This window comes from Protobothrops mucrosquamatus, unplaced genomic scaffold (assembly GCF_001527695.2).
Source record: "Protobothrops mucrosquamatus isolate PMUCROS unplaced genomic scaffold, P.Mucros_1.0 scaffold2817, whole genome shotgun sequence".
Taxonomy (NCBI): domain Eukaryota; kingdom Metazoa; phylum Chordata; class Lepidosauria; order Squamata; family Viperidae; genus Protobothrops; species Protobothrops mucrosquamatus.
In genome coordinates this window covers 13,845-38,544 of record NW_015388850.1, presented here as the reverse complement: position 1 = coordinate 38,544, position 24,700 = coordinate 13,845, and the positions used below count along the sequence as shown (strand labels likewise).

The 24,700-nt window shown below is 43.8% G+C and overlaps 1 protein-coding gene across 1 annotated transcript; it reads right to left on the bottom strand.

The window, feature by feature from the left end:
• Positions 1–1,885: 1,885 nt before the first annotated feature.
• On the bottom strand, positions 1,886–17,360 carry LOC107296462 (protein-arginine deiminase type-1-like). Its single transcript, XM_029286075.1, has 17 exons — positions 17,269–17,360; positions 13,695–13,872; positions 12,755–12,827; positions 12,417–12,478; positions 11,923–12,040; positions 11,441–11,566; positions 10,610–10,785; positions 9,909–10,012; positions 9,663–9,774; positions 8,882–8,989; positions 8,458–8,612; positions 7,792–7,936; positions 6,039–6,137; positions 5,656–5,733; positions 4,254–4,336; positions 4,109–4,151; positions 1,886–2,119 (listed from the first exon to the last, which is right to left on the bottom strand). Exons 1-17 carry the CDS (start codon positions 17,358–17,360, stop codon positions 1,886–1,888), a joined length of 1,986 nt encoding a protein of 661 aa, XP_029141908.1.
• Positions 17,361–24,700: the final 7,340 nt, after the last annotated feature.

Genomic DNA, 24,700 nt, shown 5'->3' with positions numbered 1-24,700 from the left:
CAAGGACTAGTTGTATTCACGGTCTACCTTTATGACCATATTAACAGTAGCATTGATTTAAAAAAATGGGAACAGAATGCTTAACTGTTGTTCACAATTTATTCAAGCAATTTGAAAGATCAGTGAGAGAAGCCTCTGCAAAAAAATTTTAAAATATAAAATAATTCAGCGGTACGCATTTCATTTAAAAATAAAACAGCCAAAGAAACATGGACTCCACAATTATTGCACCCTCGTAATGCCTCTTTGTGAATCAAGTGTTTGAAATGATAGAGAGAAATCAACATAAAACTAAAATGTGGATGAATTACTCCTCAATATTCCTATTTTGATTTGTACACTTGGAAGGGCTGCCAGCCTTCATAACGCATCTGGGGCCTGCCACTAAGTACTTTTATGTCACAAATTATTTTTCTTCAACTCCGTCATCCCAGGTTCACAAGATCTTGGACCAGCTTGTTTTGGGGTTTTTTGGAAAATGTTCTTCATCTGTTGGAGTGTGTTTTGGTGATTTCTTGATATGTGACTATCTGACTTGGCTTATCTAGGCGGTGGTGACTAAACATGAGCTGATGAGTTTTGTTGATGTGACACAAGGACTTGGGGGGACCTGATAGCAGTATTCCAATATTTGAGAGGCTGCCGCAAAGATGAGGGCGTCAATTTATTTTCCAAAGCACCAGAGGGCAGGACAAGAAACAACAGATGGAAAATAATCAAGGAGAGAAGCAACCTGGAATTAAGGAGAAACTTCCTGAAAGTGAGGACAATTAACCAGTGGAGCTGCTTTGCCTTCAGAAGTTGTGAGTGCTTCATCACTCAAGGTTTTTAAGAAGAGACTCACTAGACAGTCACTTGTCTGAAATGGTATAGGACAGTGATGGCGAACCTTTTAGAGACCGAGTGCCCAAACCGCAACCCAAAACCCACTTATTTATCGCAAAGTGCCAGGACCGCATCAGCATTGTGGTGCCTTCATGGGGGGGCAGGGAGGTGCCTCTGAGTGCCGCCTCTGGCACGCAAAAACCGGGGGCACAAAAGTGGGCCACCGTGCTGCAAGGCGCAAAAACGGCCGTGCCGTGGGGTGCAGATACAAGGCACTGCACCACGCAAGAATGGGGCAGGGCTAGTGAGTATCACGCAGGCACTAGCCCCGCCCCATTTGCAGCACGTGCGTGCTCGCAGCCCTGTGCACCCATGCATGCATGTAAAATGCTTCCCCATCCCTTTTCTTCCAGTCCACCAATCAATGGTTGGTGACTTCCGCTCTACCACCTCTACTTGAGCTTGCTAATTGGCCACTTCGCCTCCTTTGTGCTGGGCGGGGCTCCTGCTCCGGGCGGCAGTGGTGGCCTGATGCACCTGCTGCTGGCGGCGGTGGCGCATGTGCCAACAGAGAGGGCTCTGAGTGCCGCCTCTGGCACGCGTGCCATAGGTTCACCACCACTGGTGTAGGATCTCTTGCTTGAGCCAGGGGCTGGACTAGAAGATCTCTGAGATCTTTTCCATCTCTATTCTGATTCTGAAATAGCATTCTTTCAAGGACCATGGATCTACTAGGCTTATGAAATGACTTATTGGACCTCCATAACTAGTTTTAGAATTACTGTGCATGAATAAAGAGAAGGGTTAGAGCAGCTTGCCTCAACTTAGATGCCCTCTTGTTCTTTTGGGTGATTTTGGCAGACCTGCTACATTTAGAGCTGAGAAGAGCCTGCTTAGATAAACTGGAGAAAGTCAACCGCAAGAGAAGCTTGCAAACACCTTCATCTAAAAGAAGAATCACCAGAAAGTTGCTGGATTTCCTGTGGAAGTGCGGGAGAAGACACGCAAGGCCTGTGCCGTCGTCTTCGTTGAGTGGGAAACAGAAGCCGTGGTGAGGCCCTCAAGGCTTCATGTCCCACCACTTGAAGGAGAAGGGCTTCCGACGGACATTTGTGCCACAATGAACATCACCAAAGCGGATGTAGTAAGTTAAGTAGTCATCGATGAAATTGCAGGACAATCCTAATGGCTCCAGAAGACGCCGGACCTCTTTCTCCAAGCAGCATTGGCCGTGGATGATAGGCCCAAACGGCTTTGGGATGCCCAGGTATTTCCCCAGGACAATCATATTTACCTGCAGAAGGGAGATAACCATTGGTCTAAGGCAGGGGTAGGCAACCTTGGCTCTTTTATGACTCGTGGACCAACTCCCAGAATTCCTGAGCCAGCCATGCTGAGGGGAAAGGGAGAGCCGACTGAGGAATTCTGAGAGTTGAAGTCCACCAGCCATAAAAGAGCCAAGTTTGAAGACCCCTGGTCTGGATCCCAGCCCGCAGTTTCATCAAAATGGCCGACTGAGGAATTCTGGGAGCTGAAGTCCACCAGTCATAAAAGGGCCAAGTTTGAAGACCCCTGGTCTGGATCCCAGCCCGCAGTTTCATCAAAATGGCCGACTGAGGAATTCTGGGAGTTGAAGTCCACCAGTCATAAAAGGGCCAAGTATGAAGACCCCTGGTCTGGATCCATGCCTGCAGTTTCATCAAAATGGCCGACTGAGGAATTCTGAGAGTTGAAGTCCACCAGTCATAAAAGGGCCAAGTTTGAAGACCCCTGGTCTGGATCCCAGCCCGCAGTTTCATCAAAATGGCCGACTGAGGAATTCTGGGAGTTGAAGTCCACCAGTCATAAAACGGCCAAGTTTGAAGACTCCTGGTCTGGATCCCAGCCCCCAGTTTCATCAAAATGGCCGACTGAGGAATTCTGGGAGTTGAAGTCCACCAGTCATAAAAGGGCCAAGTTGGAAGACCCCTGCTCAAGAGCAAAATAAGGAACCATCTTTCGTACTGAATCCACGTTTTTCAGCATTGGATCCTTCCCTGGTCTTGGGAGGGGGGGGAACAAGGAACTGCACCACCCACCAAAGAAGTAAGAAAAACCAAACGTGCCCCATTATCAGAAAGGCCGGTGGATCCACCAGCTGAGGCCCCTCGAATTAATGGACTGCATCCAGTTTTGGTGGCCCCGTTATAAAAAAGATGTTGAGACTTTAGAAAGAGTACAAGCAGAGCGACAAAAATGATTAGGGGGGCGGAGGCTAAAATATACCAAGAATGGTTGCTGGAATTGGGTCTGTCTAGTTCAGGGGTGGGCAACCTTGGCTCTTTTATGACTGGTGGACTTCAACTCCCAGAATTCCCGAGCCAGCCACGCTGAGGGGAAAGGGAGAGGTTTCCAAGCTGAGCCATGCTGGCTTAGGAATTCTGGGGGTTGAAGTCCACAAGTTATGAAGGGGCCATAGTTCCCCCATACTGGCTCAGGAATTCTGGGAGTTGAAGTCCACTAGTCATGAAGGGGCCATAGTTCCCCCATGCTGGCTCAGGAATTCTGGGAGTTGAAGTCCACGAGTCATGAAGGGACCATAGTTCCCCCATGCTGGCTCAGGAATTCTGGGAGTTGAAGTCCACGAGTCATGAAGGGACCATAGTTCCCCCATGCTGGCTCAAGAATTCTGGGAGTTGAAGTCCACCAGTCATAAAAGAGCCAAGGTTGCCTACCCCTGGTCTAATGTTGGACTGTAATCAGTTTTCGTGATTTTGTACCTGATACGTTTTAACACTCTACTTCTCCAGCTGCTTTTAAAGTCAAGGAGGATAAGTTCTTTACTAGGGACTTAGTTGTCCCTAGTAGTTGCCTTAATTTACTATCTGTGTCACAGCACCTTCAGTTGGATTGTAGCTTCACATTAGAACCGTTCAGAAGGATGCTGTAGAAGTGAACACAAGGCACAGTACTGGATTCACCCAATGCTTTGAGCCAGACAAGGCTCTGAGAATTTCTGGTGATGGCGTGAACCCAACCGGCACATCAAAAGTGCATGCTATGTTTCCTGTCATTCCACACACCCCCATGCCTTGGGAAGAGTTGGCAACTAGAAGGTCATGTCTGGCTCCCGGTGAGATACCCACTGCTTCTCCAAAGGACAACAATAGAAATTGAATTAAGCTGAACCTTTGACTGGGAGGGCCTGCTTGAGTCACTTCTTAGCTGGTTCTTCTCAAAGCACATGAAGCGGTATACAAGTCTTAAGTGCTATTGCCGTTGCTATTCGGGGCTGGAGTCTTACCATGTCTGGGAAATAAGCCTCAGCGGAAACCTTGATGCTTTTAGAAGTAGGAGGCCGGGGATACTGAAAAGGATAAGGTGGAGATTGAGGATACTCGGGAAAAGGAGGAGAAGGCGGATCCTGAGGATAATTGAGAAAGGGGTGAAAAAGCTGAGGTATCTCAATAATGTCTTCCTTTGTCAGCTCCAGTTCCTCGTGAAGGATTTTCCTGTTCCAATCAATGCACTCCTGGAAGGGGGAAAAAAGAGATGCTTTAGTGAGGAGAAAAAAAAGAGTAGGATGAGGCCATACTTAACATTTCAGGGCCCACAAAGTGAGCGCAATGAAACCATGACTAATTGAGCCCAAAATTTACAGTGGTGGCCAAAATTGTGGAAACCTTTTGGGAAAAGTACCGTAGAAATGCAACCTTTGCTTAAGTTTCCACCCATTTTTCTTGTAATTTCTTTATAACTGTAGCCTTGTTCACTTAATAACACAGCACGCATTACAAGATAAGGCCCTCAGGGATTCAGTTTTTAAGGTGTGTGTTTCCCCAACTTGCCATCTTCAGATGTGTTTGGGATATGCCTGACTCAACCGAAGGGTGCCTGGTTGGGTAGCTTTGTAGAGAAGTTGTGTTCACAAACACCACAGCCAATTTTTTTCTCTTGTACATCTTCAGTATCTTCACAAGAAGATCCACAGCCTTTGCTTTTTTGCTAGGCCAGGATTGAAATCTTATATTAACTTTCTATAGATTATTCTTCGGGCCATTTTTCTCTGGCTAAGTCCTCCCTTAAGGATTCAAAACCACGAGAAAACGTGTGCTACAATTTGGTAAGACCACAAGCATTGAGGCTTCTCTATTGCAACCAGGCTACTTGTAGACATGGGAAGTCTCCCTTCCCTTCTACTCTACTTGAAGATGGTGTACAACATGGTTACAACAGGTTCAAAGGAGAGGGACAAAGATGATGTTAAGAGTTGAGGAACTTGGGATGTTCAACCGGGAGAAAAGATGGAGGAGAGGAGACATTGAACCTTAGGGACATAATGGAGAGGTGGAGAGAAGATAAAATGAAGAGGCTTCTTGGATGAAAAGCAAAACATTCTCTGGGGGAAAAACCAAAGTCCAGTTGCTTTTTAGAAAAGCAACTGTGAATTGGATGATTGAGGATCTCCGTAGACAAGATGATCTAGAGTTACTTTCCATGTCCAGAAGATGAAAACTGGGACACGAAATAATAACGCAAGGTGCAGTTTCTTAAAGTTGAGATTAAATATAAAGGAATTTTTCCCAATGTAAACTCTGTGGAACACTGCTTAGGAAAGACTGTGGACTCTCCATTTCTGGTGTTTTTTGTTTTTAAGAAGACAGCCCCCTGGTGAATGGCTGGATTGGCAAGATAAGGCTGGACAAGTTAACCCTTGTCTTTTCATCCATCACATTTTCTATCGTCTCTTGTTAGCATCTGAACAGAACAATGGATAATCCCTTGGTCCTCTCTGTTGGGTTTGGATCACTCGGTCTCCAGATTTAATAGCGGAATAGAGGGGAGCCTTACTTGGCAATAATTATTCCACTGCTTTAAGTATTCGTCAGCGACGATTTCTGATATGGAACGGGCCTGCCGATCACCTTTCTGGAAATCAATTCCTGTTAAAAAAAAAAAAGGGAAAATGATTTAGTTATTGGTGTGCATGTGTCTTTTTAAGTCCAGGATTATGGTAACTATTCTATAATAGAAAGCTATTTATTGTAATAATTGAGATTGGGGATCCCTGGTTCAGAGCCCTTGCTTGTTCCCAGTGGGGAGAAAAACCATGTTGGCATGGAGAAAACAACCCCCTTTTAACGCAACCCAGCCCGAGGGTTGACGAAAAAGGGGCCTGGTGCCATCTGCCTTCCCAGCTATCTTTCATTTCAGCTCTGCACCCCACAAATCGCCCAACCTTGAGGCATTTTGGCTTCCCCGTGGCCTTCTCGTTCCTTCTCTTCCAGCAGTTTGAAGCAGGCTCTGGGGCTGGCCAACAGCAGGCGGAAACCCTGAACGACGGAGTAAGAAAAGAGAGAGTAAGGCAGAGAGGTGGAAACAGTTTACAGGACAGAAAGAGGACTAGCAGCCTAAAATGAACATTTAGTAGCTTAGAAGAAGCTTCGCGCAAGGCAGGACAGTCAGAAGCTGCTGACCGGGCACTTTGATCGCCATAACAGTTTTTTCGTCCATCGCACAGGTGTGGAGAAGGATGGTAAGTTATTTCGGTCTTTTCTCACGTCAAGGTTTTTAGGGAAGAGGTTTCATTCTGTGCTAGAGCCTTGCTCTTTAATCAATTCCAGTTCTTGGTGTCAGGGTTCCGGCTAATGAAACACTTCAAAGAACTTCCAGGCATTGATTTTCCTAAAAGTCTTTTATTTATGACGAAGGGGATACTAAGATCTAAACTCTCTTCCCCTGAGCAATTAATTTACCAGTATGTTCCCTCCCTAAATTTGCTGTCATATATCACTGTTCTCCTATCAGGTGGAAGGGCAAAGGTTCTCTTCACACGTGCAGTTCTATCCTTCTCCTCCCCCTCACCATCATGTGAATTAACTCTGAAAATACCAGACAGTTCTGTATATTTTGTCAAAGCAAGAATATTCAATATTAGCAGCGTTGACACTTGGTCTCTGCAAGTCCTAGAGATTAACAGCTGGATGAAAGATACACCTTGAAAAACAGCCATCTGCTCAAACTTTAGAACAGATTCTTCTGGATAATCCCCTCCTCTGGGGGTTGGACTAGAAGACCTCCAAGGTCCCTTCCCACTGTGTTATTCTGTTATTCCTCGGGTGGCAAAACAGGGTTTCCATTGGAGTTAGAACTTCAGGGAAGCTCCCTAAAAGGGCTCAGAGTTGCAATATAACCAGTGGGTCGTCCCAAAAGTGCTTTTGCAAAAGGCAACTGGACTTTGCTTTTCCTTGGAAGATGTTTCACTTCTCCTCCAAGAAGCTTCTTCAGTTCTATCAGCCGATCTCCGTTCTGCCTTCCGTTCTAAGACCCGTAGTGGCACAGTGGTTACAATGCAGTATTGCGGGCTAATTCTGCCGACTGCCAGCAGTTCGAGTTTCACTGGCTCAAGGTTCACTCAGACTTCCATCCTTCCGAGGTCGGTCAAATGAGGACCCAGATTGTTGGGGGCAAATATGCTGACTCTGTAAACCGCTTAGAGAGGGCCGTAAAGCAGTGTGAAGCGGTATATAAGTCTAAGCTCTATTGCTATTGCTATGAGAAGCCAAAGCCCAGTTGCCTTTTGAAAAAGCACATTTGGGACAACCATAAACCTGGATGATATAACATCCATATACCAATGGGCTGACTTCTACACCTAATAGACCTCCAGGCTCTTAAGAATGGCAAGTTGAAATATTTTGGTAGGCCAGTTTCTTTGAGGGGATGAGCAGGACTAGGATTTCCCTTAACCGAAACGTCTCTGGGTGGTGAATACTGTAAATACAACCGTATTTCACCATAGAGTCTGGTGGAACAGTTTATAGAAGTCTTAGAAGCTGCACCACTGGGTGGAAATGCAGAACGTCAAAAAAAAAGTCTGCCTGCAGCTATTGATCCGCCTCCAAAGCGGCTTTGACACGGTCACTCATTGTGTAAATTGGTCACTGAAAGTTCTTTCAAGTTTGAAAGAAGGATTGGAGCCTATACCTTCCGGTCTGGGGCAGACACGAAGCTCAGGAATTCATCTATGTGTCCCACGTTGAGCCAATCCGTGTAGAGTTCAATGGGAGATTGTACAACTTGACTGTGAAGGAAGTCCTGGACTAGTTTGGACATAGACTCATGAATGTGCCTAAAACAAGAAAAAAGTGGGATCTGAATTCCCATGGTGTGTTAAACCATGATTTGTTAGTGATTGATTCACATCACCTTAAGCCATACAGTACACGTTACAAGATAAGCCACAATGATTAATGTCTTTTATATTGAGTTGACTCAAAACTTCACGTCAGGTGGAATTTGGGCATCAGGGCCGTCTTTGATTAAAGTTTGCATCCAAGCAAGAGATTCTTTCCTTTTTATTCAATCCCTCTTTATCCAATTTACAACCTTTGAAAAATACAACACTTTTTAAGATCTCCGTGACTTTGTTAAAATCTTTTTGTTTTTTGGGAAACTTTTCCCCCCAAGTCTGTTCCTGGGGAGCGTCTTGTTAGGGGAACGATCGAATTTGCTATGCATGTTCCAGCTGACGTTGGTTCTCCAGAACTTCCATATGGGAAGAGTAAACCCAAGGGACTGTTCTGAATTTAAACCACAGATACATGGGAATGTTCTCATGGAGATTCCAGCGTTTCTCCTGTAATCACTTACCTAGGCGGAAGGTTTCCTATTAGGATACGCCCAAGGGGATATTCCTTGTCTTTGACGTTCACCGGAGGGCTGACTTCAAGATTCCCAAATGAATCCAGGCTGGAAGAAGACTGCTCGGAGGATAGTTCCCGTTTTACATACCCAAAATCTGGACCCTTGGGAGGGGGGGAAACCAACAGTTGCATCAAATCAAGCAGCCCTTATTCAATCCTCTTTTTGCCCATGCCCTATTTTTAGGGATTGAGATAAATGCATATACAACTTGATCTAGTCCTCCTGACCTATCCATTTCACCTTTAATGAAGGGGACAGATGGGAGACAATTATGATTTTTATTTTAGTGCAAGTAAAAGTGGAGAATGAAATGCAGAGCTGTGATTTTTCAATAGCCAAGATTAAATGGGAGGGGGGGGGAACCACTTACCAAAACCTTCTTAAAGGGGAAGACATCCAGCGCTCTGTTCCTTGGCGAGTCAAAGACAACTGGAAATGTTTTATGGGGAGCCTGGGTATATCCAAACTCCATCTCATCCTAAATTGACAGAAGAGGTTGAAATAAAATTAAAAGTGTCATCTCTTTATGGTGGGCAACGGATTATAGAAACTTTGATCTCAATCAAAGCCAAATAGAAGGCAAAGCAACTCGGGCTCTTTTATGACTCGTGGACTTCAACTCCCAGAATTCCTCGGCCAGCTTCCATTTTGTTTGTTAGATTTAAGGCAGGGGTCTTCAAACTTGGCTCTTTTATGACTGGTGGACTTCAACTCCCAGAATTCCTGAGCCAGCCATGCTGAGGGGAAAGGGAGAGGTTTCCAAGCTGAGCCAGGCTGGCTCAGGAATTCTGGGAGTTGAAGTCCGCCAGTCATAAAAGAGCCAAGGTTGCCTACCCCTGAACTAGGGGGTTCTTTACTAAAATTACTTTAAAAAAAAGTGTTGTAGATACAGCGGTTACTGCAACACAGAAAAATATGCAGAGCCGTGAATATGCGTAAGAATTTGTATGGCTTTCAGTTGAGCCTTTGATGTTACCACACCAATGGATGTGTGCTCCTAGGAAAGAAATCCCACTTTGCATTGATAAAAAACACTTCCAATTATTTCTGGAGATGTACAGGATAAGAACTATCCCAATTTCTTCTCCACTAGCATCGGGATCTCATTTGGCAGACCACCTGTCCAATATGGCCTATAGTTTGTGACCTACCTGGATCCATCTGTCATTGCGATTTTCCTCTTCTGGACAGACAATAAATTTGCATCCAGCTTCAGTGGCAAGCTTCCTTACACGTTCCACAAAATCCATATTATCATGAACACTGTATATTCAGAGGAACAGGTGGAGATGTTAGAGAAAATAAATAGAGGAGAGAAAAGGGCTTGGATGTTCACCAAACTTGATGGTGGGTGTACAGAAAGCTTCATACATGTATGTTGGTCCATGACTCCTTACCTGCAGATATAAACAGAAACTGGCTGCAAGGTGTTTGGGGTCATAATCCATGGAGCGACCCGGAAGACCACAGTATCAGTGAAAATGGAAGGTTCTGGGACCCTCTGAAGCAAGAAAATACAGGAGAAAAGAACCAAGAAATTACATTGGATTTCAGAAAGATGCATTTAAACATATAAAAGTTACAAGATTTAGGACAAGGGTCTTCAAACTTTGCCCTTTTAGGATTCGTGGACTTCAACTCCCAGAATTCCTCAGCCAGGCACGCGTGCCTGGCTGAGGAATTCTGGAAGTCCTAAAAGGGCCAAGTTTGAAGACCCCCGATTTAGGAGTACAGAGCTAACCTTGAATTAAAAAACAGACACATTCTCTTTAGTCCAGGAAAAGGAAGAGGTTAAGAAAGAAGGTCACGATAATGCCACCTTGATCCTCTTTACTATCACAGGCTAAAGGAAATGGAAGATTTCAAGATTCTGTTAGTATACTCTACAATAATAAAATAGAATTCTTGTAGTTTTCTGGAGTCTGTTTCCTGACCTGCCTTCTCTTGAGTAGCCGATAAATGAAGAAGAAGTGGAGAAGGTCCTAGAGAGAGGACCTGGGATGAAGATTGAAAAAGCATTCCAGGTGCTTTCTCTGTTTCCCTGTCAAAGGGGCTTCCCTCTCTCTCTCCCCCATGTTCTCTTTGGTGTTCTCCATACCTTCCCGGTCTCCAGGAGCGAAGCGTGGAAAGTGACAAGCCCTGGGAAGTCAATGTCTGGGAATTTCAGCCCTTCCACGTAGAAAATGCCCTCCACTTGACGAAGGTCCCATTTCACATGGTAGGATGTCTTTCCGGGTCCTAGAACGTGTTCGTAAGGTCTCTGCGCCTTCTTGGCTGTGAATCAAAACCCAAATCTGTTTTATTCGTTTCTTTTATTTATTGGAAGCAAATATATATACCTTTATCCAGATCTATGCAGTTTTAAGCAATCTGAGGAGAATAGAATAGAATAGAACAACAGAACAGAATAATAGAATAGAATGCAGAATACAACAACAGAATAGATTAGAATATAACAGAATAGATTAGAATGCAGAATAGAACAGAAGAATGGAATAGAATAGAATAGAATAGAATAGAATAGAATAGAATAGAATAGAGCTGGAAGGGACCTTGAAGGTCTTCTAGTCCAGCCCCCTGCTCATGCAGGAGAACCTATACCATAATTAAACCCAAGCACGTGAACCCTTTGAGATCCGAAGGAACTTGTGGTTGGCTATCATTGGTGACCAGAGAGCTGGTCAAACTTTTGATCTGTCATAACAAAATTATGGACCTCCTTTTTGGTGCGGGACAAGGAAGATAGATATCGGCTTGATCCTCTTGAAAATGCTCCCTTGTTTTCTCTAGGTGAGGAGCATAAAAAGGAAAACTAGACACCATGGTTGCTTAGAGAATCTAGAATAAGCATTCTCTTTTTGGGTCTTCACTTCATCCACCTTCAGCTTCAGTCCTAAAGCCCAACGGCCTGCTGGCCTTCAACACTTACCTTGAGGGTAGAAGACCCCCACTTTGTCACAATCCGCCTCTGAGATATGAAGAGTCAGCTTGTATATTTTGAAAATTTCATTAGGCCCCCGAGCGGTCAGGATCATACGGGACATGTCCTCGAGATCTAAAAGGAGAATCCATTCAACTCCAGTTGAGCCAGAAACTCTTGACTTGTAGCTTCACACTTTCATTGACCATAATCTGGCCTTAGTTTGGTGGGTGACCTCAACCATTCATAACCTATTCCCAATTTCTTATGTGTCAGGTCGTGTGACCCTGGGGGTGTGGCATGACCACTTACGATAACTTTGGGGTAGTCTACGGGCAATAAAGCAATCTTGAGGACGAACGGTACTTCACCACTGTGTACTTCCGTTGCAACACTGTGCTTTTACAGATTGTGCATGTTGGAAGTCCACCCCTCTTAAAAGTTTCTGAGGTGGAGAAAAACTGCCCTTACCATTAGTGCTGCCTACCTACCTTCCTTGGATGTCAAGATGTTGTCCTTGTTGTCTTCCTCTTCAGCTGTAGGGTTGTCTCGGTCACAATTCACCAAGAGAATGGCGCCTTTTCCACCAGGCCCCCATGTCCACTGATCCTGCAGGGACAGGGACCCTGATGTCAGGATGGACATCAGCAAAAGTGGGGTCCCTCTTTGGGTCTGCCTTCTCCCCCCCCCCCAGCCAGGATCTGTTCCTCGTCTCAGTGTAGAAGCAGCATCTGCTTCCCAGTTGATCCAGCTACAATTTCATTTATTATGTATTTGTTCATTACGTTTATAGGATTGTAATTAGCCGAGTGAGTTCATTATAGCACCTGCCCAACCAGGTGTGACCCAGATGTGTTAGCAAGTCCGGTCCTCCATTGCCAGCAGGAGAAATAAAACCATCAGCTCCCCAAGCACTCTGTTCGCATTATGTTACATATATTTTCCTCCCCGTCATTCTGCTTGAAAAAAAAAATCTTATTTCAACCTTTTGATTCCCTCTTCTGGTCACCGTTCCCGAACGGTTTATATCCGCATCCAAGGACATTTCTGCAGCGGGAAAACAAAGGTTGTGTGTGTGTGTGTGTGTGTGTAAAACAAAGACACTTTTCATTATTCCCGTTCAAAGCCTCTGCTTGCATCCCAGTCTCATTTTTCTGCGAGAAAAGTATATTTCGGGCCATTTTAGGTAGGCATCTCCTTTTTCCCCTGCTTAATCCAAGTCTGATCTGGGCAGGGTTTGCCTATCCAGATGTGTTGAGATACAGCCCCCCCCCCAATTCACCTTTTGGGCCGTGCCACACCTCCCCACCCCTGCCAGCTTACCTATGCAGGTAATATGCAGAATCGCTTTGGCAATTGGGGCCTTGCTGTTAGCTTCATAGTACGAAACGCTGATCTGCAATTATACCATCAAATAATAAATTTAAGTCAAAGGATATTGGGGAATGGCACCCCTTAAAAACCTCCCTCTCTAACACACCTCTGTTTTCAACTGGATAACATATCAGGGTGCCTGTCCACAAAGGAACCTTTAATTGGGAAATTTCTAATTTGCTTCGTGGTGGATAAATAGCAGTAGCATTTAGACTTATATACTGCTTCACAGTGCTTTACAGCCCCCTCTAAGCGGTTTATAGAGTCAGCATATTTGGCCCCCAACAATCTGGGTCCTCATTTTACCAACCACAGAAGGATGGAAAGCTGAGTCAACCCTGAGCCGGTCAGGATCGAACTTCTGGCAGTGGGCAGAATTAGCCTGCAATGCTGCATTTTAACCACGGCTCTAATAAACCTTACCCTGCATTTTTGTCTCACTTGGGTTTTGAAACAATTGTCCTTTTCTAAAGGAGGTGAGTTTGAGAACCCACCCAATGGATTCATTTTTTGTCTCCCTGGCTATAATTCTCCACTGTTTTCTGTTTAAGCCCCTTTTGATTTCCATCTAGTGCAATATCTGAGCTTCATAAACCAGGCTTATTGCTGAGCTTATGATGATGAATAACAAAGTTGGAAGGGACCTTGGAGGTCTTCTAGTCTAACCTCCTGCTCTAGACCCTATACCATTCCAGACAAATGGCTGTCCGGTCTCTTATTAAAACACCTCCAGTGTTGGAGCGCCCACAGCTTCTGCAGGCAAGTCGTTCCGCCGGTTTATGTATGATGATTTTGTTCAGGAAATCGTTTTTAGGTGTAAACGAGGCCTACAAATCCCAGGACCTGTTGGAGATGAGAAGCAATCTTTGGCCAACGTTTCTATCCTCACCTTTTTGTCATTGACTTCGGCGCTTCGGGCATCCATGGTGGCGGTGATCTTGACCTGCTTGTCCAGCGGCCATTTCGAGCCCTGGCAGGAGACCTTCGGTTTTGTCATTTGTTCAGCGTAGACCTTCAGGTCCTGGCTCGCCTCAATCGCAAAGCAGGTCGCAGCCCTTGGGGCTTCTCTGAAAGACAGACGCCGTTCGTTGAAAAACACTTCCCATTTAAGACATAAAACAGATCAAGCTATGCAGCTTCTTCCCTGCTTCCCCTTATTGCCATCTGCCCCAAGAATAGTTAATAATAATAATGAAGTTGGAAGGGACCTTGGAGGTCATCTAGTCCAACCCCCTGCTCAGGCAGGAAACCCTATACCATTTCAGACAAATGGCTGTCCAGTCTGCTTCCAGCGTTGGAGCATTCACCGCTTCTGGAGGCAGGTTTTTCCACTGATTAATTGTTCTAACTGTCAGGAAGTTTCTCCTTAGTTCCAGGTTGCTTCTCTCCTTGGTTAGTTTCCATCCGTTGCTTCTTGTCCAGCCTTCAGGGGCTTTGGAGAATAGCTTGACTGCCTCTTCTTTGGGGCAGCCCTTGAGATATTGGAAAACTGCTATCATGTCCCCCCTCGTCCTTCTCTTCATTAAACTAGACATACCCAATTCCAGCAACCGTTCTTCATATGTTTTAGCCTCCAGTCCCCTGGTCCTCTTTGTTGCTCTTCTCTGTACTCTTTCTAGAGTCTCAACATCTTTTTTACATCGCGGTGACCAAAACTGGATGCCGTATTCCAAGTGTGGTCTTACCAAAGCATTGTAAAGTAGTATTAACACTTCACATGATCTTGATTCTATCCCTCTGTTAATGCAGCCTAGCACTGTTGTTTGGTTGCCAAACCTCCACATAAACATGGGTGAGATCTGACTCCTAACGTCCAAGATATTTTTTGACGGAAAGAATAATCCCTCTAAAATAGCATAGCAAATTCTGCCGTTGGCTAACTGCAGCCAGCCAAAAACTGGGAATCTACCCCCAGTGAATTTGGCAATGGAAAACTGGCTTCCAAAATGCTTTTTTTGGCCACCCCTGGGACATTTAAGCACTGAAAACAGCGTGTGTTTCTAACTTAACTTTCCCATTACCTGGTTCAGGTAAATTCCACCAACAATCCCAATTAACAGTTATTTTAAACTGGGAATACTTGCTGATGTCCATGGAGATTTTCAGTCCTCCAGGTCAGATGTTCTTTCCAAAAGGCAACTGGACTTTCTGGGTGTCTTTTTTGAAAACGTTTTCGTTAAGATGCTTCTTGGACGAGAAACGAAACTTTTTCAAAGAAAACACCAAGAAAGTTCAATTGCCTTTTGGAAAAGACTTTTGAGACAATGTGAAGATGCTGTGATGGGGAAGTGTTGAGCATCGATGCAGGAAGACCAGAAGATCTCTGGATAATTGTGCATATATTTTTATCTTTTGCATTGGAAGCTGGTGAAAACATGGCCGTGTAGAAGCACACACTGGGTGAGAAGGATTAACACATTCAGTCTGCATTTATCTGTCCCTTTTTATTGTCTGTTTCCTACTTTGTCTGTCTTCTTTCTCCACATTTAGTCCCCTTTTAATCCAAATTTAGTTCTACGGTTTAGGTTTAATGAAGCAGTTCACCAGGTTTTTCTGCTCGGTGCATGGTCAAAAAACAAAGGCAGAAAGAGGAACTATAAACCTGTTTTTTAAGAGGGCCTTTTAGAGTCTGCTGCTCCCTGTAAATCAATTGGGAATGTCTAGTTTAAGGAAGAGAAGGACGAGGGGGGACATGATAGCAGTCTTCCAATATCTCAGGGGCAGCCCCAAAGAAGAGGGAGTCAAGCTATTTTCCAAAGCGCCTGAAGGCAGGACAAGAAGCAAGGGATGGAAACTAATCAAGGAGAGAAGCAACGGAGAACTAAGGAGAAACTTTCTGACAGTGAGAACAATTAATCAGTGGAACTCCTTGCCTCCAGAAGCTGTGAGTGCTACAACACTGGAAGTTTTTAAGAAGAGACTGAACAGCCATTTGTCCGAAATGGTATAGGGTTTCCTGCCTGAGCAGGGGGTTGGACTAGATGACCTCCAAGGTCCCTTCCAACTTCTTCTTCTTCTTCTTCTGATGATGATGATGATGATGATTATGATTATGATTATGATTATTATGATTATTATCTTAAGACCCTCACATTCCCAAGAGTTTTGTGAGAATGGCATCTTGGAGCCCACTCAACAATTCCAAGAGTTTTTTAAGTATACGTGGACTTGGCAAGGATTGTGCTGCGTTCACACATGAGCTGACAACAGATTGGCAGATCCTTCTCCATCTACCTGCACCCAGGTTTTCTCACACCCTCCTCTGATTCTGTTTTGCGCTTAGCGTTTCCAAGGTGTGCCACACTCTCATGGGCTGATCACAGCCAATGTTTATTCAGCGTATGTGTGCACACACAACGTTCACCGCTGCTGCAACCACAAAAACCCCTTAATCCTGACAGGTGTTGCTTTAATAAATCATGATAATTACAGTAACCACAGAGAACAGCATTGTGGGTTTTTTTAATAGAAAGAGGAAGAACTTAAATATTCATCGGTTTTGCTATGATTCCCATCCAAGTTTGAGATAAGTAATTGAATAACTAGGACAGTGGTTCTTGACCTCTGGTCCATGGACCCTGGGAGGGGGGCACAATGTCACAGCGGGTTTGCGAAGGCTTGAATAAATATTATGATTTAAGTCTTAAGTCTTGGGGTCTGTGGCCATGATCCATGGCCACAAAGGGTATTTAAAGGGGGTCCATGCTGGAGAAAAAGTTGAGAACCTCTGACCTAGGATATTTTAGGACAAAGTCTGTGGCTTTTACCTCCTCAGTGATCCAGGAAAAATCACAATCTTTGCAGAATAAGCCCTGCAAATCTAATTTCTGCTCTCGGGACAAAATCTTTTGGGATGGTAGGAAGGAAAAGGTTGATGCTAAACTTTTATAAAGTTCTGTTTTGTTTTTTTAAAGATGCTTTGAGCGGATGGCTTTTTGCCTTGTCTTTCAAAGGCAGGGAAGGACTGCGCAGAGAGAACGAAGGAAGGCGCTCCCGAACGTGATGGATTTGTGTTGCCATCGGTTCTGGATGGAAGTTCAGCATAGCCCTTCCCTTCCTCGGTGAGACCAAGCAATTTTTTCTGCTGCCTGTCAGCAGTTCAGGAACACCTTGAGATAAGCAAAACAAATGACAGCATTGTCCATTACCTTTGCAGATTACCTGATGCGAGAACTTCCTTGCAAACACCAGAGGGAACGTTCAGAAATCTGGGCATCGTTTTTTTTTTGAGGTACCTCACTCACCTGTAAAGATGCTTTCGGGCTATTTAGCGAACCCCCTTTCCATCCCCCCCCCCGGCAACTAATAATTGTGCAATGAAAACACACACCCATATGCCACGGAAAAAAAAATTTTCTGGGCTAAATTTCAGCTGCAGGCGAAACTGAAAGCATCTTTTTAAGTTCTCCTTTTCTTCTGCAAATCAAAAAAATGTTAAATAAGAGGAATGTTCAGATGCTTACCCATAGATGTCCAGGCAAAGTTCAGTGCCCAGAATGTGGACAGTGCTGGTAACCTCTTTCGTGGAAAGCTGGACACACTTCTGTTCAGCCATTTTTGGTGGAATTTTTTTTCCCTGTCTTCCAGGGGGTTTTGCTGGCCTTGGAATAAACATCCCTGCATTGGAGGGAGAGATTTTAAAGGGGAAAGGGTGGGGTGGGTACCTGCTCAGTCTCTCCACCCTGCCATCTGATAGGCTGGTGCACACCCTAATCCCGCCTTCTGGGCTCAGATGGCTGATTTGGGAGCTAACATCCCATGTGCTCAGCAAAAAAGAGTTATCAGCAAAAAGAATTATCGGAAGAGGAAGTAGCCAGAAGGCGTGGAGACTTCTTAGAAAGTAATCCAACTCTTGGCTGAGACAGGTTTATTTATTTAGATTTGATTCCTATAGCTGCCCATCTCGGCATAAGACTCTGGGAAGCTCCCGATTCAGAAACGTAGGTTAGAATTAAAATCTTTAAAACATTTTAAAACAATAAAAAACAGTAAAAGCCAATAGTCACGACAGTCACGACATAAGCCTAAGACTGAAAATCAGGCTTGTCAGATGCTATATTTTTTTCTATCCTGCTCTATGGAGTAGAGAGCTGGTCTCTGACAGAAGGCCACCTGAAGAGACTAGAAGCATTTGAATTTGTGGATTTACAGGCGGCTGTTACGTAGAATCTGGGTTGACAAGGTCAGAAATGAGGAGGTGATAAGCCGCCTGGGAAAGCCAAGGGAAATCATCAAAACCATTAAAAAACGAAAATTAGAATATTTCAGACATGTGAAGCGACACCCAGAAAAATACGGCATACTCCATTTAATCCTCCAGGGAAAGATTGAAGGCAAACGAGGTCCAGGCAGAAGAAGAACATCGTGGCTTCAAAATCTAAGGGACCTGTTTGGACAAAACTCAGCAGCACTTTTTTGTGCGGCTGCTGATAAAAACAGGATCACCAACATGATCGTCCGATAACGGATATGGAAGAAGAAGAAGGAGAAGGAGAAGGAGAAGGAGAAGGAGAAGAAGAAGAAGAAGAAGAAGAAGAAGAAGAAGAAGAAGAAGAAGAAGAAGAAGAAGAAGAAGAAGAAGATGATTAGAATTAAAAATTTTTAAACATTTTAAAACAATAAAAAACAGTAAAATCCCATAACACACACACACACAAACCCCCTACTAAAACATCTAATCCTTCAGTGCCAAATTGTAAAGATTTGTCTTTTCTAGTTGGAACGAAATAAGCCACGAACTTGACCTGCATCTTTAGCAGAGATCCAGACATTCAGGGCAGTGATTTATCTGGACAACTTGAGATCCGCAGAAGATATGTTTGAAAACAGACAAGTATCTCCCTGCTCTGCAATAAAAGAGATTTTAGGAGGCCTGCAAATAGGAGTCGCCAAATACTGCATCTTTATTTGCCTGTTCAGTTCCCAGAGGTATGTTTGTATTTGAAGTGAAGGATAATGAACTTGCTTTTTTAAACACAGCACAGTTTAGAAGCCAAGCATAGATTTTGGGCAGATGTGGAGCAAAGAAGCTTGCCATCTTAAATTGATGAAGGAAGTTTAGGTCCTTCCATCTGGGAGAATCAGATTTAGCTTAGACACCAAAAAAGAAGAGTTTAATTGAATAAGAAGTTTAGTTTCAGCACACAAGGAATATTTGAGACGGGTGACGATCCAATAAATACCCCTGTCTTATTTATCCAATATTCCTGGTACAGTTTAGCAATGGAGTCCCCATCAAACCAAGGAATCCTGTTGTTTTTTAAAAAAAGCTGAGCCATATTTTCTTGCCCAATTCAGTGAAAGGGGAAAAAATCTGTTTACAGTGCATAATCCACTCCCACCGATGGGCATTTCTGTTCAGCCAAAAAGGAATTCCAACATCAATAAAGACCAGAAATTGATAAAGGACAATTTACAGATTAAAAAAAAATATTCTCCTAAGTTTATGACATGCCAAGAAGACAGAGGTCATGGGGAAAAAGGCATAAAATAAATGGTTTTGCAATTTTGTGGACCAGATTATGCTTTCATCAGAGGACCCAAATGTTCTGTTCATTGAACAATTACAGAATCATGGGGCTGTTTAGCATACATGAATAGTTAAGTGCAGGTAATCCTTATTTAATGACTGTTGAAAGTTATAAACCGCCCTGCAAAAAAATCACTTAAGACCATTTTTTACATCTAGGACTCTTGCAGTATCCATAGGCGCTTTGGTCAAGTGATGAAAATTCAGATTCTTAGCAACTGACTCCTAGTTATGACGGTTGCAGTGTCCTGGAGTCATGTGATCCCCTTTTGCGACCTTCGGCTAAACAAAGCCAATTGGGGAGGCCAGATCCACTTAACAACTGCGTAACTAGCTTAATCACTGCAGTGATTCACTTAACAACTGGCAAAAGAGGTCCTAAAGTGGGGCAAACATCTCACTTAGCTCCAGAAATTTTGGGCTCAACTGCGGTTGTCAAGGGCTACCTGTAATACAAGCACACAGACAAATGTTTTGACAATTACACTAATGCTTGAAGGTGTTGAATGTACACCCAGGGTCCCTTTCCAACAGCCTTCATGAGTGACGATGCAATTTGCCAGCTTCTGTTAAGCCAATTAGCACCTTTTATGAGATAAAACAAAAATTATCCCTCCTTAAGCCGGAGGTGGCCGTTTTAAAAGGCTGCCTTTGTTTTGAAGCTTTTGATCTTCCCCTTCAGTTCATCTTTGGGAGAGACAGATGATGTCTGCCTTCCTCTGATTGGTCTCTTCTGGAGATTAGATTTATCTTTGTTTATTCTTCCCTAAGAAAGAGAGAAGCAGTTAAGATTGGACTGATGGAACCTTGTGTAAGTTTGTCAATTTTCTGTCTCAAAGTGACTTAGGAGTGAATAGTGCGCTGCTCATAAACCCCATCATCCATCATCTGTTTCTCCCCACATAGTCCTAGTTGTTCTCACAACCAGGAGAAGCCAGGACCTGCAGTGGAGATGTGAAGATAGGAGGCCAGCTTGACTCTTCCAAGACCTTGATAGACCATCCTGCATGGAGTTGTCTACTTAAAAAAACTCTTGGAATTGTTGTGTGGGCTCCAAGATGCCATACTCACAAAACTCTTGGGAATGAGATGGTCTTAAGATGATTTACAGGGGGGGCAGCAGACTCTAAAAGCTCTCTTGAAAAACAGGTTTAATAGTTCCTCTTTCCGCCTTTGTTTTTTGACCAAGCACCGAGCAGAAAAACCTGGTGAACTGCTTTATTAAACCTTAGAACTAAATTTGGATTAGAAGGGGACTAAACGTGGAGAAAGAAGACAGACAAAGTAGGAAACGGACAATAAAAAGGGACAGCTAAATGCAGACTGAATGTGTTAATCCTTCTCACCCAGTGTGTGTGCTTCAACACTGCTGTGTTTTCACCGGCTTCTGATGCAAAAGATAAAAATATATGCACAATTATCCAGAGATCTTCTGGTTTTCCTGCATCGATGGTCAACACTTCCCCATCACAGTATCTTCACATTGTCTCAGAAGTGCTTTTTCCAAAAGGCAATTGAACTTTCTTGGTGTTTTCTTTGAAAACGTTTCGCTTCTCCTCCAAGAAGCTTCTTCCGCTCTGATCCAGCTCTTGTTGGATGAGAAGCCAAACGTCTTCAAAAAAAAACCAAAATACAAGGTCCAGTTGCCTCCTGAAAAAAAGCACCTTTGGGACAACCACGACCTGGATGACTGAGAATCCCCATAGACATCTTATGATTATGAATTTCACAACCATAGTTACCCAGGGTCCTTAGCCCCATTATTAATAATGATAAAGTTGGAAGGGACCTTGAAGGTCATCTAGTCCAACCCCCTGCTCAGGCAGGAAACCCTATACCATTTCGGACAAATGGCTGTCCAGTCTCTTCTTAAAAACTTCCAGTGTTGGAGCATTTACAGCTTCTGGAGGCAGGTTGTTCCACTGGTTAATTGTTCTAACTGTCAGGAAGTTTCTCCTTAGTTCTAGGTTGCTTCTCTCCTTGATTAATTTCCATCCATTGCTTCTCGTCCTGCCTTCAGGCGCTTTGGAAAATAGCTTGACTCCCTCTTCTTTGGGGCAGCCCCTGAGATATTGGAACACTGCTATCCTGTCCCCCCTCGTCCTTCTCTTCATTAAACTAGACATACCCAATTCCAGCAGCCGTTCCTTATATGCTTTAGCCTCCAGTCCCCTAATCATCTTTGTTGCTCTTCTCTGCACTCTTTCTAGAGTCTCAACATCTTTTTTACATCGTGGTGACCAAAACTGGATGCACTATTCCAAGTGTGGCCTTACCAAGGCCTTGTAAAGTGGTATTAACACTTCACGTGATCTTGATTCTATCCCTCTGTTAATGCAGCCTAGCACTGTGTTGGCCTTTTTGGCAGCTGCAGCACACGGCTGGCTCCTATTTAAATGATTGTCCACTAGGACTCCGAGGTCCCTCTCACAGTTACTACTATTAATTAAGGTATATAAAGCTAAGGTTACCACTATGCTCTTGTATGGAGCAGAAGTTTGGGGTCTCTACTCAACCACAGTCTTAGAACAAACACAGTCCCAGCATTTGAGATGTATTCTGGGTGTAGATCCAAGAACACCTGCTGCAGCAGTTAGAGCTGAATTGGGAATTCATACAATTCATGCTCTATCCAAAATGAGAGCTTATAACTACTGGTGCAAAGTCAATGAAATGGAGACTGATAGACTCCCCAAGTTATGTCTACTAGAGCAAATAAAATTACAACCACAAATCTCCTGGGTCACCAAACCTAACAAATTTTGTAAGAAGCTGTGGTCTTCCTATCTTTTGCGTAACATGAGAACAATTCAAAAAAAGGGCTGCCCAAAGAATTAAGGATATAGAAGCACAAAATGATGTAGTGATCCTTAGTAAGGTGGGTAACTTGAAATGGCTGAGTAAATACAAGCGTACTTTTCAAGTAGACAGCTATTTGAAGTTACAACTGCCAAAACACCTTAGGGAGGTATTTACGCAAGCGAGATTCGAACAGCTTGACACAATGGTCAGATATGGGAGATTCCATTCTATACCTTACAATGAGCGTCTCTGCATTTGCGGAGCGGCAGAGGTAGAAGACCTGGCTCACATCCTATTTGATTGTTGCCTGTACAAGAGGGTGGGAGACAGGTACCTCGGTCTATATACCAAACAAATGACTCATTGGGATCCCCATATCAAAACAACTTACCTTATGTGCGGCCAGAACTTGAAAATAACATTTAACGCAGCACAATATTTAAACAAAATGGTTCGGTTGAGATCTGCCTATGTGGGACTGATTGGGGTAGATTGCAAGGGTGACTCCCAAGATGTAATTTTATCATATTTTATCTATATTTTAAATTACTGTACTCTATTTTAATTTCATTTTACTCTAATTTCATTTTAAGTCGTATTTTACTCTAGTTTCATTTTAAACTGTATTTTATCAAAGTTCATTTTAAATTGCTTTTATCAAACTTTCCTAATGTTTTGTTGCTGGAACTTTGCACTTTGATATGGCGCAAGGGCTAATCAATAAAGATGATGATGATGATGATGATGATTATTATTATTATTATGAATTTCGCAGATTTACCGTGCGGAAACAGATATTTATTTTTCCAATCAGCTTGGTGGGATGACCCTGACTTTGACCTTTTGGCAGGGGAGAGGACAACTTTTTCCAGAACCTCTTGATCAAAGCCAAGCGTGATTTTATAGACCTTGGTCAGGGCTACTTTTTATTTGCTTTTGTCCCATGTGGAGTGTTCCTGTCAGTGGCACTCCATGGACTAATGAGTCACGCTTAACCTGATTAAGGTGTGCTCTGTTAATTAAACAATCTCCTTTCCTGCTCATTGTGTGTGCCACTTTGGATGTGAGCCATACTTTATGAGCGAATGGACCTTGCAGAGTTTCATTCACCCCATAAAAACATGGGGTGGGGGCCTTGCATCTCTGCACACACACCCCCGGCTAGATTTGAAGGGGTTAAGTCCAAAGCATCTCTGCTTAAGCACAGAGGCCTGCAGTTTCTCCTTTTCATGGGGATCTGTCATTGCTTTGGGGAATCTTCTAAGCCAACCTGGGATTCACAGACAGCTGATCCTAAACTTATAGCTTCAATTGCGATTAGAATTTTACCGCAGTCCTTAAGTGAATCGTGCCGTCATTAAGCAAATCTGCCCTCCAACATTGACTGCTTGATGGAAAGCTGCCTGGCAATAACATGACCTCTGCAACTGTTGTAAATTCTCTCCAGTTGCCAAGCGCCAGAAGTTTAATCATGCTTGCAACGGTCGCAACTGCAAGGACCGGTCACAAGACATTTATTTCAGTGCCACTGTAACTCTGAACGGTTGCTAAACGAACAGTGATAAATCAAGGACAAGCTGCACGGTATGAACTCTGTCACCATATATTGTTTACTTATTGTCCCTGGTGAGAAGCTTTTCTGATGTATTGAATCGTGAAGGATTTCACGTAATGTCACCGAGGGTGCCTCTTGCTAAGGAGATTTCAGTGGCAAAGCCCCCATGACCCTCATTTCGAAGGAAAAATGGAGCACACCAACACTTCCTCTTGAGTGGTGCTGATGAAAGTCACCGAAGCTGCAAAGAAATCAGCTTGCACAACCGAACAGGAGACAAATTTCATAATGCACGTTTTTATTTTGCATTCCTGGCTGAGGTCACGGTCCCATCTCAGTCCCAATGTTCAGAAGGATTCCCGTCCTTCTCTTTTTGGGCGAGATCCTCACCTGATTTTTTTTGCAGCTTGTCCTTCATCGCTCTACTCTTAGCCTCTAAATCTACCTCTAACTAGCGGTGGACCACAACTGTCCCCCTTCCCACATGCAAATTCTGCCAAGTAAACAAACTTCGGGCTGGATTTGCATCTGTTTAGAACCCCGGATTAGCAACTTAAAATGACAAACGTTTGCAAGATTGACAAGTGCCTCTTTCCTCCTTCAAAACGTTGGGAAGTCAATTTAGGTCAGCCTTCATACAATGAATAAATATTTCTGGCTCCTTACACGGAGAAGAGACAGCAGTTCCTCGTGGTTTTATCCACAAGCTCCTGGTGATCCCTTTTGAGTAATTCCCACTGAAAATGTAAACACATTTGGCTTTTCCTGGTGATTTCTTCTTCTCTGGCTGGTTTCTCCAGAGGCAGAAAGCCGGACAAATGTATCTAATGTGTGCTGTCTTGCGTTCCCTTGCATGGTTAGCTGTGAGGGCCTTGGGTTTTCAGAGACACCAAAATGAAACAAAATTCGGGAAGGTGCTGAGAAATTATCTCTGGAAAAGGTTCTCTTTCTCCTTCCGACGATTTCCCATGCTGTTGCTTCTCTCCAGCCTCGGAGACAAAGGTGCTGA

Bases quoted from the DNA above. Each gene is read 5' to 3' on its own strand.
- LOC107296462 (XM_029286075.1), bottom strand. From the start codon at position 17,360: ATGGCTGAACAGAAGTGTGTCCAGCTTTCCACGAAAGAGGTTACCAGC. The intron at 8,613-8,881 runs GTAAGTGGTTCC...CCCCCTCCCAAG, and splicing joins TCCCCTTTAAGAAGGTTTTG to GGTCCAGATTTTGGGTATGT. The intron at 7,937-8,457 runs GTAAGTGATTAC...TTCTTGTTTTAG, and splicing joins ATAGGAAACCTTCCGCCTAG to GCACATTCATGAGTCTATGT.